The sequence below is a fragment of the Onychostoma macrolepis genome, chromosome 10 (genome assembly GCF_012432095.1).
Source record: "Onychostoma macrolepis isolate SWU-2019 chromosome 10, ASM1243209v1, whole genome shotgun sequence".
NCBI lineage: Eukaryota > Metazoa > Chordata > Actinopteri > Cypriniformes > Cyprinidae > Onychostoma > Onychostoma macrolepis.
The window spans coordinates 23,955,473-23,968,775 of NC_081164.1; the positions used below are offsets into that span (position 1 = coordinate 23,955,473).

At 36.8% G+C, this 13,303-nt stretch overlaps 1 protein-coding gene across 50 annotated transcripts in view; it reads right to left on the reverse strand.

The window, feature by feature from the left end:
* Positions 1 to 2,752: 2,752 nt before the first annotated feature.
* The window catches only part of LOC131548567 (calcium/calmodulin-dependent protein kinase type II subunit beta), a 58,800-nt gene continuing 48,249 nt past the window's right edge, over positions 2,753 to 13,303 (reverse strand). For 24 of the 50 annotated variants that reach the window (XM_058789982.1, XM_058789977.1, XM_058789967.1 and 21 more), the window contains 6 exons: positions 12,141 to 12,189; positions 10,729 to 10,809; positions 6,398 to 6,473; positions 6,072 to 6,166; positions 5,720 to 5,954; positions 2,753 to 4,604 (listed from right to left, as the gene is read on the reverse strand). In XM_058789982.1, the coding sequence (XP_058645965.1) occupies positions 5,722 to 5,954; positions 6,072 to 6,166; positions 6,398 to 6,473; positions 10,729 to 10,809; positions 12,141 to 12,189 (534 nt within the window). In that variant the 3' untranslated portion in view covers positions 2,753 to 4,604; positions 5,720 to 5,721. Of the gene's footprint in view, positions 4,605 to 5,719; positions 5,955 to 6,071; positions 6,167 to 6,397; positions 6,474 to 8,993; positions 9,134 to 10,293; positions 10,414 to 10,728; positions 10,810 to 12,140; positions 12,190 to 13,303 lie in introns of those variants that run through there. The other 26 variants (XM_058789981.1, XM_058789976.1, XM_058789966.1 and 23 more) reach the window with 2 other exon arrangements.

The following is a 13,303-nucleotide window of genomic DNA, read 5'->3' on the forward strand; positions in this document are numbered from 1 at the left end:
ATTCATTACCATAGTAGGCTAAATATAAAGAACCATGGTATATGTACCATTCGGAAAGGGTTTTGTGCATCTTAGCCTATATACTGCAATTTTGTTCCTAAAAGAAACATAAATATAGATAAATTAAAGTTTAATATTTCAGTTTCTGGAAGATTTCAGGAAGAATCACGGATGAGGACAGATTTATTTATTTTTTTACCTTTAAACTCTTGGAAAGATCTATTTTGTCCTTATATTTAGTATTTTATATGCCTTTATATAAGTGTGTGTACGTTTATAAACTAATATAACTACATATGCAATCAAAAACCTGTTTTGTATGCACAAGACTGCATGCTTTAACAAGTATAACCATAACTTTTCTGAGCATGTAAACAGCCATTGTTGATTCATCTGGCTAGAGTACTGGACAACCTGTGCAAACAACTGTCTGTACTGTGTATTTACACCACCGTTTACACGTTTTTAGTGACTCAGCACTCAAAAGTACACACAGTTGTGAAATAAATTCACATGCCGTTTTCTCATATCTTATCAGCTTTCAGAAGCAACTGGTCATTCAGATAAAGCCTGGTATGTTTATTAGCAAGATCACACTGTCAGCAGAACAGCATTTAGTTCAGTATACAGTAGATATAAAAACCACCACATGGGTTTTGACATAGTCTTTTTATTGATAATACTGATAACATCTTAATACATTTCCTATAGCACACATAGAGAGAAAAAGAGGGAGAGCACATTGGAAGAAACAGATATGAATATTAATGAGAAGAATCAGGAGAAACAAAGATTTCATAATGATCTAATTTCTGAATAAAATTCACATCATCCCATTGCAGGATTTGAGATTATATACAAAAAACAAAACAAAAAAAAAAACAACCTCTGCAAAGTAGGAAGGCTGATCTTCAAAGAAATGTGAAGCCATTAGACTTAAGCAAAAGATTACAAAAGACATTGGGAGAAAATGTGAATACTACAAATAGCAATTGGCTTGATGTTGTAAGAGCAGCAATGCGTCACCACTAGAGAAACACAACACTGATTCACTCTTTCACATACTGTATGTGTACCACACTCAGACACACACCAGCTTCCCATTATTGGCCCGATTAGATTAGATTACTCATCACTTCAGCTGTTTCAACCTACAGGCCATTGTGTTTGGAGAAGAGATTAAACACTCATTTGGTGGTTATTCAATTTATATACATTTAGGTTTCATTAATGTTTTTGAGCAGAAAAGTGAGTGAATTCTTGGGAGACCTTGTAACGTTACGCATTTTTTTCTAACTAGTACACTGCGGTAAAGAGCGCCTCCTAAAGGATTAGACAGCATTTGAGTGAAGCACAACGAAGGTCGTTGATTAAATCACACTGAACACAGACATAATTCGAGGTCCCTTTTGTAGACTGGCAGCCAAAGCACAATCCATTCCGTAATTAAAACACATGCATAACGTGACCTAGTGTGACAGTGGCAAACGCTGCGACTGACCCAAGCTAATAAACACATTATTTCACATTTTCTATGGGTGCAACCAACACTGCTCAAACAACAACAAATGCCTTTACAAAAGCATGCCGTACAATCAGAATAGTTGTTTCACCATGACAGTCATCGTCATTATCATCATTTTTAGACAAAAATAGTTATATGCACTTACAAAGCTCAGAAAATAGATAGAATCACCAGCATTCAGTATAAAATAAACAGAATGAAACAAAAAAAAGTCACCAAAATGTATTATTGTGAAGTTGAAGTTCATGCAAATAGTTTCCACTTATAAGATAAGTTAACATTATGCAGCGGTAGTTTTTACAAGATATCTATTTGTTGAGCGGTATTATTTTCAATTATTGTCTGCAATACTAAACACACACACATAAGAAAGATATAACAACACCGGTTCGTCGACATGCGGACTGCTGTTTGCGGCGGATGTTGTATTTGTCACCATTTACATAGAGTTTGAAACTCTCATTAAAGTGAACATAAAAGTCACATTTCAGAATAAAATTCAAGGAATAGTTCACCTAAAAATGAAATTTTGTTGAAAATGGTCTCTCCCTCAGGTCATCCAAGATGTAGAGTTTGTTTAATCATTCGACCAGATTCTGAGAAATTTAGCATTGCATATCTTGCTCATCAATGGATCCTCTGCAGTGAATGGGTGCCGTCAGAATGAGAGTCCAAACAGCTGATAAAAACATCACAATAATCCACACCACTCCAGTCCATCAGTTAATGTCTTGTGAAACAAAAAGCTATGCATTTGTAAGAAACAAATCCATCAAGACATTTTAATTCATACATTTTTTAACTTTAATCTATTGCTTCTGGATAAAATACGAGTCCATAATGCATAATAACGCTTCCTCCAGTGAGTGTGTCCACCCTCTGTTGTCCTCTCACATCAAAATCCACCGACATATCTGTTTAGAATGATTTTCACTTGATTTGTGCATATCACACTCCTGATTCAGACAAAATGACTTTTTCACTGGAGAAAACAATATTATGGATTGCTGGAAACAAGGGTAGAAGTCTTGATGGATTTGTTAACTGATGGACTGGAATAATGGATTACTTATGGATTGTTGTGATGTTTTTATCAGCTGTTTGGACTCTCATTCTGACGGCACCCATTCACTGCAGAGGATCCATTGCTGAGCAAGTGATGTAATGCTACATTTCTCCAAATCTGATGAAGAAACGAACTCAACTACATCTTGGATGGCCTGAGGGTGAGTACATTTTCAGCTTTATTTTTGGGTGAACTATTCCTTTAAAAACATAAAACACACTGAGCAGCCTCAACAAAGGTCATGTGACTTCAGATAGCGGCCCACATTCAGTAGGAGAGAAATATTTTGACAGGACGTCAAAAACTAACAGTACCAGTTGTCAGGATGCCCCCTAATCAATCCACGTAAGACTGTCTTCCAGTTCTGCTAGACAGAAAGACAACACTTAGAGAAACGTCGTTACAAATCCGCCGGAAATTCTCTCTCTGTGCATTATGGCTTTCAACACTTTAATATAGTGACGATGCTTTCACATTCAGGATATCAGTGCCATTGTATTGTAAAACCACACACACGTACATGCACACGCACGCACGCACGCACGCACACACACTCTTACACGCTTAAAAAAAAAAAAACACACACAAAAGAACAAAACCGCCTTAATTACACCACATAAATTACATATAAAAAGTTCCTGCGTGTACAGAACAAAAAGAAAACAAAGAATGATAGCTGTAGGTGCCTGAGTCGAGGTGATCACAACGTTCCTGTGACGAAGGTAGAAACACGTTAAAATTCACAGGTTTCTGATCACTGTGGGATCCAGAATGGCTATTTGAATCTCAAACACACTTAGCCAGCGAACAGCGGTAAATTAGCTGCTGCTTTACAATAAAGGCCCTTAAAAACAACATGCTGTACTCTCTCCAAACGTCCTACAAGATCCCTTCAGAAAAAGAAGACAAGCTTAAACAAACATTCCTAGTCTCACAAACCATTAAAACTCACATAAAACCAGATCAGCATTGATTGTCAATAAGAAGGACACATCAGCTGCTGGTCATCAAGGGCCAATACATGAGATTATACTTCTATTTAGAGACAAACAGCTCTGTTTGAAGGAAATTCAACTTGGCAACCTGCAGATATATACGAGGCGAATCTCAATGATGTGATGATGTCAGCTGCCTCCAAGAGATCTGATTGGTGACCTGATAATACAAACACTGATCACGGTGACAAAAAATCTGCTCGCCACCATATTCGTGAGAACATTGATTATGAGTTTTGAATCATAAAATCATGTGTGCGCTGCTGCTTTTTTATTTTTAACAGCGAGCTGTGAACTTGAACATATACAGCGCCGCCGAAATAGACTTCAGATTACTTGAACACCAAAAAAAAGAAGAAAGAAAATCTTCAAATCCATGCTTAAAAAAAGAGAAAAAGTAAGTGTTTTAAAACAAAACATCAGTAATTTGACCATCAATTATACAATCTCAAGAACAACAGCAATACTTAGAATCCTGACGGAAGTAATAATCATTTATAATCAATAGTAGTAACAATAACAATAAATACAATAATAATAATAATAATGATATTTTTATTAAAACATGATCTACTATATTTGGGAGTACCTGGGCACAGGGGGCATAAGGCCAGTGAAGACGAGCGCAAAGGACCATGGATTAGAAGGCAATCGTGCGGGTTATTAGAAATCTAGACGGGAACCTGGAGTCTATGATCGCTCTCGATGATTAATATATGCGGTGCTGCTCTTGCGTCGGTGGTGAGTCTTGGCATAAAGAGATTCGGTCGGTCGGTCGGGAGCGTGCTGGGTGGAGTCGGAGGTGAGGGTGGTTCTGGACGCTGTGGTGAGAGCAGCCCAGCAGGTAGAGAGAGAACTGTCGGTTTGCATGCAGGGGAGGACGGCTGTGTCCAGCGTTGGAAGGCTGGAAGGTTCGGAGCGCTCCGACGCTGGACCTCTGCTGCCGTCCTATCAGTCCTCCCTGTCCTTCACCTCCGTGAAGGGCACTCGCATCTAATGTATCGGTTGCAGGGCCGCTCTGAAATACAAAACCACAGAAACACTGTTTTTAAATCAGCTCTCACTTAATGTTCTAAATATATATAAAATAAAATATACATATATTTAAAAAAAAAAAAAACAATTAAACTAAAAGAACTATTTAAACATTATTTTTAGTTTTTATGAATGTTTAATTATATAAATTATTCATATATAATTAATACGAATTTATTTAAATAATTTATTTTAATTCATATAAATTACCTTATACAAGGATTTTTGTATAAAATTATAATACTGTTCAAAAGTTTGAGGACAGTAATATTTTTTTATGTTTTTGCAAGACTTTCTTATGCTCTTATGAGTTATTTTAGTATAACTGAAATATTATTATAGTTTTTATTAATATTTTGAATTCATTTTTATTTTTGTTAAAATTTTTGTAATTGAGTTATTTTGTCATTTTTGCTTTTTTTATATTTTTATATATTTTTATTTCAGTTTTAGTTATTTTCAAGTTAAACTAAATGAAAATGAGAAAAAAATAAGTTTATGTTTTTTATATTGTATTTTATTTCAGTTAATGTGTATTTTATAATCAGGTAATGTTTCTGGTTTCCGTTTCAGTTAACTATAATAACCCTGCTTATGTTTACCAAGGTCGCATCTGTTTCATAAATATACAGCAAAAACAGTAATCTTATGAAATATTATTACAAATTTAAAGAAATGTTTTCTATTTGATTGTATTTTAAAATATAATTTATTCCTGAAAGCAAAGGTGAATTATAACATTATTTAGTAAATGTCTAATGCGTCTTTGCTGAATAATTTAAAAAAAAATAAATAATAATAATTCTCTCGATGAAATCTTAATGATTACAATGTATATTTTATATTTGTTTTTAATTTATGTATTTAACTATGTGCAATCTTGATATAGATTTACACTTTCTGAAGAAAATGTGCATCAGTACTGCAAGTCAAAAGGGCCCACCCTTAAGTTTCTCTATATTCTGGGGTCTAAATCTGTCCAGAATCCATTTTGACAACAACCAAAACAATCAAACTCTACTGTAAAACAGATTTGAATCCACACCAAAAGCTCCAGTCTGAAAACAAAAGCAAAAATGTACAAATCCAAAGCGTCACCTTCACTGGAGAGGGGCAGCCGGAGCACCGGAGCAGTGGAAATGAACGTTCTGCCATTTGGAGTCCCGGCGGTGCCACACGCGAGTCTCTTCTGACTGGCTGCTGCGTGGCCGGCCCTGCCCATCCACAAACTGAGTGAGGCGGATGTAGGCGATGCAGGCGGCGTCTTCTCCGATCAGGTGCACGTGAGGGTTCAGGATGGTGGTGTGGATGGGCTTGCTGTTCTTAGAAAGCACTGCGGAGATACACACACACACACACGGAGAAAGATCATGTGCATGGTGCTGCTGGCATTTCCTGTGATTTATAAGACACATAAATGATTTAGTCTTTTTTGCTTGAATACACTTACAGTTCTCAAAGTAGAATCTATGGAAGTCCATTCCCTCAACCAGGTTCCCCAAAGCCTCGGGTTCAAAGGATGTCAATCCAGGGTCACAGATTTTCCTGTTACAACGATGCCATTGTGTATTATTTTTCAGGTAGCTGCTATAAACATGGACAGTTACATTCATCTAACTCTTAATTAAACTGTTGCTCCATTATGTGAGCAGAACTGACTGTAGAAGAAGACAGTTTACACTAATGGCCACTATAGTGCTCTTGTATAGTATGTGTTGGGCCAAAGTGGTGTGTGTCTGAAAGAAAGCATAACATAACATTGTGTCTGTAACATACGCATAGGCGTCAAAGTCCCCATTATTGATGGCTTCTATCAGCTGCTCCGTGATCTTGATGATTTCCTGTTTGCGTGCTGGAGGAGAAAACATGGACACAGGTGAATACACATGTACAGTTCATGCTAAGTAGTCCCACCTTAGTTTCATATTTTTATTTTCATTCAAAATTATGATCTTTACATTAAAAGACGTGAATTAAAAGACCCTTGCTGAATAAAAGGATTAATTTCCTTTAAAATCTTACTAATAACAAACAGCAGTTTTTAGCAGTAGTGAATGTTCCGCCCCAGCTTCCTGTCTCAACAGGAAATACATCAGCACAGGAAAGAAAATTGTGCATTCATGGATTCTTTAAAACTATAGACTGACAGAGCCAAAGCTAGGCTAACTGTTCCTCTTTGCTGTACATGACATGAATTATAAACATGATAGATGTCAACCTTAACCAAGAGCAAGGTCACACCCTCCTGACTCCAGACCTGAGAGGTTGAGAGAGATTTAACACACACCATCTCTGCTGTGGACTTACCTAGTTTCTCAGTCATGATCTTCAGTCTAGACCTTCATCCATTCCTCCTCAATACTCTGACTAAACTCTCTCTCCTGATGAAGTTTGTACGTTCACACATGCACAGACTCACAAAAACACTCCGTCTTTATCTAATCAACATCTCCACCACTTTCCTCCTCCTCGTCTTCTTCTGTCTTTTCCTTGTTAACCGCATGGAGCTAGTTAAGCTATTCCTGGATCCTTAGATACGGCTTACTTCTCGTTTCCTCACCCTCTCTCACTCCCTCCCTTCACGGCTTCCTGCTCCACTTTAGAGGAGCTTAGTGGCCCCAACACGTCCTTCAGTTTCTCCTTGTCAATCTGACACCGCAGGCCTGATCTAAAGTCTCTGACTGTGGCTTCAGCTTTGATAAACGCCCCACTTCCTTCAAGCGGATATGTATGGAAGTGCATCACAGTTCAGTAACAAACCAGACTCCGTAAATGTCACTTCAGATGCTTAAATGCTGCGTTATCATCAGGGAAAACTGCCTCCTGCTACTTCCGAATGTCATATGTTGGTTACAGGGTTGATGGGAATTCAGCTGCAGACTGTTAAGGGCCTGATATACTCATGAAGAAGTTATTTTTCATCCCTCGCTTAGCGATAAAAAGATGTTTGATATAACCGAGCGGCAGTATACTGTCCGAAGCCACACACACCGCTGGGAACGGCGTTTAAATGAATATGAATATGCTGCGCACTCTCCTCTCAATAATAAAATAAACAACAAAAATGACAAGCATTTGATCATAGCGATGTGGATATGTTTGTACCAGATCTGCAATTCGTCAGTCTAGTCACATCATGTTTATTTATTTAGCCCTTTATACGAGTGGGCAGCCGATATATCGGCCGGTATTTGGAATTTTTAATTATCGGCATTGGGCCAAAAAGTTTTCTGTTTGGAGATGTGTCCAAGGTGTACTTTTATTTTAACATTGACGGGACTTTTATTTTGACAGCACTGAGAATGTCAGCATCTGAGCCAAAGTCCCTTTAAGGCAAGTCATGTCACGCAGCGGCCATCTTTGAAACGCCTCTCAGCCATGCAAGAGCAGCTCCTATCTCCAAATCAAATTCTCCAAAACTGTTCACCAAGCATACGATTAATTTTTATATTTGAAATCACCAATGAAATCTGACAACAACTATATCATAAATGTTGTTTATTTTGTTAAATAGCGTTAAAAAAAACCTTAAAAGCTTTCAGGCTAGATCAGCCATTCTTTATACAAAGAATTGTAGCGTTTCTTTTTCTATTGTTAGTATTAATAGCAGTAGTCATCTAAACAGAAATTTATTTTACAGATGTATTTTTTTTTTCAATCAATTTTCATATTTAATCATTTTCAAATGATGTAAAATAAACTAATTTAATTTCAGCAGTTATGCGTGTGCTTTTAATATATTTAAATTTTATTTTTACAGTGCATAGGACGTTTATTTTGACAGCACTAAGAATGTCAGCGTCTGTCAGTTCCAAATAATGTAAAATAAATATAAATTTGATTTCCGCAATTATGCATGTGCTTTTACAATCTTTAAATTAAATAGTGATATCATTTATTTCGGTTTCATATCGGCCACCCTGCTCTCTAAGATATCGGCATATGGATCAGCAATTTAAAAATCCTTATCCGTCGACCAGTGCTTCATACAACAGTATCTGTAAAGCAGCTTTACAGCATTAAACATGAAAACAACAGTGTCACTTTAAATTAGCACCGCAGAATTACAATTTCTACTATGAAGCAGCTCAACAGTGTTCAAGTTTTTAATTGCATATGACCTCGACCTCGAAGATTTCCACATCAAAGAAGGCAGAGCCACAAAGACACACTAACATATTACATCATAGCCATGGACCAGTGGTGGTTGAAAGTGGTAGTTCAAGATGTTTTGAACTTCCAGACAACTCCATACAAACTTTGTTTGAAATGATGCTACACCAGTTCATTTTTCAGTTTCGTTTCAAGTATATCAGGGCCTTTAAAGTGCAATGTGGACCTTACGCTATAAGCACACACACTATATACTCACTCTGTGCAGACACAGAGGGGGTCGGGGTCGGGGGGGAAGAGGTTTGGGGAGGGGGACTGAGGTTCGAGAGGAAGGCGACTCCGTCTGAGGTTGCGGGACAGGTGCACGGCCCACACTGCTCACCAGATCTGTGAACCGGGCTGAGCGGGTTGGGAAAGGGAGGAATGCATTGACCCACCATGAGAGACAGAGACAACATGTGAAGAGATGAAAAGGCAGACAAACATCAGACAAATAACAAGATGCATGGCGCAGTCCTTTCTGATTGAACAGGATATGCATCAATAACAAGGGTCAACGGTCGACACTTGGGCCAACAGACAAGGGTCCAACATTAAAAGTGCACCTAAGAAAATGAGTAATACTATACATCATGTACATTCACATTATAATTTTAACAGTGGCCTAGAAAAAGTTTTAATAGACATGGAGGGGGTCGACTCATGGGGTTTGACATATTAATATCATACATTATGACTACCTGAATACGATTCTCGTTATCTTAATAAATCTTAATAATTCACTTTATCTTAACAACTAACTTAATAACCCTGTTACTGGAAACCGACAGCTTAAAAATGTCTTTATTAATAAATTACTTTACTTTATTTTGTACTCAATGGAATATTATTTTATTATTATTTAATATATATTATATTTACTATTTAATATTACTTATTACATTAATAATTAAAATAATGATTAATTATCACGCTAAATTATTTAATAAATTAATACATTTAAATACTAGATTATTAATTAAATCATTAAAATGAATAACTAATTATTACAAGGTAATTAGTTTGACAAACCATATTTCAAGACATTATTAATTATTATTACTTATTCATTCTATTATCACACTCTTGATTAATTATTATACATTATTACTTATTAAATTAAGTTACATATAAAATATATATTATTCAATCTTCAAATTAATTAAAACAGATTATTATTATATTAAAATTAACAATTACAAACTAATGAATTTTTTTTAGCAAATTACTTTATTAAATTACTTTGTTTAATACTTAATTGAATTAAAGATTACATTAATTATTTTAAAAGATTATTAATTATGAAAAATATTTGAATGAATTAAAATGGATAACTATTATTACAATTATTATTAATTATTAAATAACTAAGTTAACTGATACTTATTAATTCATAGTTAAAAAATGAATTACTTGAATGACAAAAACAATAAAACTACATAATGCGCTATAGCCAGAAACATTCATGGACCCTGTGCATGAGCGTCTGTGCTTAGCTCTGCAGGGGGCTCTATACTCACTCTGCATGATGGGGGTCTGTGGAGGGGATTGTGTGGAGTGGGCAGCTGCTTCACTATCAGGCACGGCCGAGGGTCCCGAGCCCCTACGGGCGCAGCCCAGGATGTCGGTCAGCTTGGTGGCTGTTTATACATGAGGGTAATGATGACCAATGGAAGGTGGGAGCAAGATGACAGAGACTCATCCAAACTCATGCGTCTCTAAGGGGTTTGTGTGTGCATGCCATTCCACTAGCTGTCTCAGGGGGGCAGCGCACGCAATAACAGCAGGGACTTGATCAGCATGAGAAAGAGGGGTTTTTTTGTTTTTAGATTAGCTTGTTAGCTTTTCATATAATTCGCCTCAAGAAGAGCAAAACTCAAAAGAAGCTGGTTATTTTTCAGGGATTTGCTGAAGTTAGATGCTGTGCAAACCAAACAAGTGCAGACCAGACTTACAGAAGATGGCAGGGGCGGAGCCCGGAGGTGATTGGCTGACTTCAGAGGGGGCTTTAACTGAACTGCTATCTAGGCTTTTCCCTATTGAGCAGGAAGGAAAAGGTGGGAAGAGATTGGAAAGATGAGACTGAGACAGGAGGATGTGCAAAGACGGAACACGGCACACCATTTAACCTACTATTGAGGCTGAGCCATTTACATGGAAGGTGACAAATCATCCCGCCCACTTCTGAACACGACATTTCCACACAACGAACCTACATTTACCCGTGTGAATAAAACACACATATGCAAAGCCGTAGCCCACATCTCTCACACGTCCAGTGTTCCTACAGATAAAAATACCCCGAAGGTGTCCTGAAACACATGTCCCAGAAGAGCAGGATGGCAGAGTGCAGAATTAAGCCAACACTTCTTACGAAATTTACAAACTCAGAGGAAGTGAAAAGGCCACAACAATAGCAGACGCAAAATACATTTAGGTACAATTAAAAGCTTCAGATTTTTCATTTTTGGATAGTTCAGGCTTCAAAAAATTATTTATCAAAGTTCAAAGACGAGGCAATGTGTGCAAACCTGTGACCGCAGGAAATAGCGTACTTTAAGGTTATATGTAAAAATAAATTGAATTTTAATTATATAAATAACAATTGAAAATAATAAATATTTATTTAATAATAAATCATTTAAAAATAAAATATTTTATTTTAAATTAGTGAGTTTTTTTTATTTTTTATAGTGAATAAATTATTTTCATAGTGAATAATAGTAACTTCCATTATGCAATATACACTACTGTTCAAAAGTTTGGGGTTGGTTTGAAAGAAGTCTCTTATGCTCTTATATTGTGAAATATTATTACAATTTAAAGTAGCAGTTTCCTATTTGAATATATTTGAATATATACTTTATTCCTCTCATGTAAAGCTGAATTTTCAGCATCATTACTCCAGTCTTCAGTGTCAAATGATCCTTCAGAAATCAATCTAATATGCTAATCTACTGCTCAAAAACATTTCTTATTATTATCAATGCTGAAAACAGCTTAATATTTTTGTGGAAACTGATCAATTTTCTTTAAGGATTCGGTGATGAATAGAAAGTTCAAAATAACTAATCCTTTGCAATATTATAAATTATTTTTCAGTCATTTTGATCAATTTAATGCATCCTTGCTGAATAAAAGCATTCATTTCTTTTTAAAAAGATCTTACTGACCTCAATACTGTATTTCTGAGTGAAACAGGAGGTTGAAGAAGAAAAGAAAAAAAAGTATTTGACTTAATTGTATCCATCGGGAACTGACTGGACTGTGAAAAGCGTCTTTATAGAGCTGGGTGATGTTTTCAGAAACTGAAAGTTCTTGGTAAAATCATATTTAATGAAATGCAACAAAAACAAATGCCTCTCACCTTTGACGTCTTCATCCTCAATGGTGGTGTTGCTGCTGTCTGAAGATTCCTGCAGGACAAACCGAATCAATCAGTGTCCGACCTCAAACCTTCACCCACACACACACCAACAAAACATTTACTCAACAAACAGCAACTAACTCCAATAAAGCACAACCAGTACTACCACTGAGACGAATGGAATAATCATCACCACAAATGCAGTCATACACATTACACTGCCAACAGCAGTGTAGACAGTGGAGAAGGTTTAATCTCAGGCCCAGCCACCTGGTGAGGCTGTAACACAGGCATTCAATGAAACCCAGCTCTTGCGTTGTGCATCTCCACGTCTCTTTCCCAGATGGCAGCATTGAGAACGCAGCTGCAGCCGCCTGCACCCTCCCCTCTGCATATGCATGTAACCACCCACCCACCCACCCACACACACACACACACACACACACACACACACACACACACACACACACACACACACACACACACACACACACACACACACACACACACACACACACACACACACACACACACACACACACACACACACACACACACACACACACACACACACACACACACACACGCATTTAATAGCTCGCATTTAGCTTCTGATGTATTACAAATGCAAATGACCGAGCCCCCGTCAGCTCGTATTTCTCTCGATGGGTTCCGTGGGCGAGTTTTCAGCCCACCGCAGGCACCTTGAGGGTCTGAGCCGCAGGCAAACGGACTGTCAGACTTCAGCCAGCTGTGGCCATGCATATGGGACGGCGACCAGAGATCGAGCGAGAGGAGCTTTATGGAGAGAGTATAGGACACTTTTTTTTTTGGTAAAAATGAGAACGTGTGATTGGATGAGTCTGGGCTACGGGTTAACAGCCATCTTATTTTAGTATCATTAGATACTACTAAAGTTTTTCTTAATATTTTGAATCAGTTTTTATTTTTATATTTTCTGTTTTTATTTTAATTTCAGCTAAATTTTTGTTTCTGTCATTTTTAGTAGGCTTTTTAAAATGTATGTGTCTAAATAGTTCGATTTTTATTTCAGTTTTAGTTTTAGTTATTTAGGTATAGTAAATTAAAACGAGAAACGCTACCTTGATAACTAGCTGAAATATAGTTTTTTATATTTCATGTAATGTTTATTTTATTTCAAC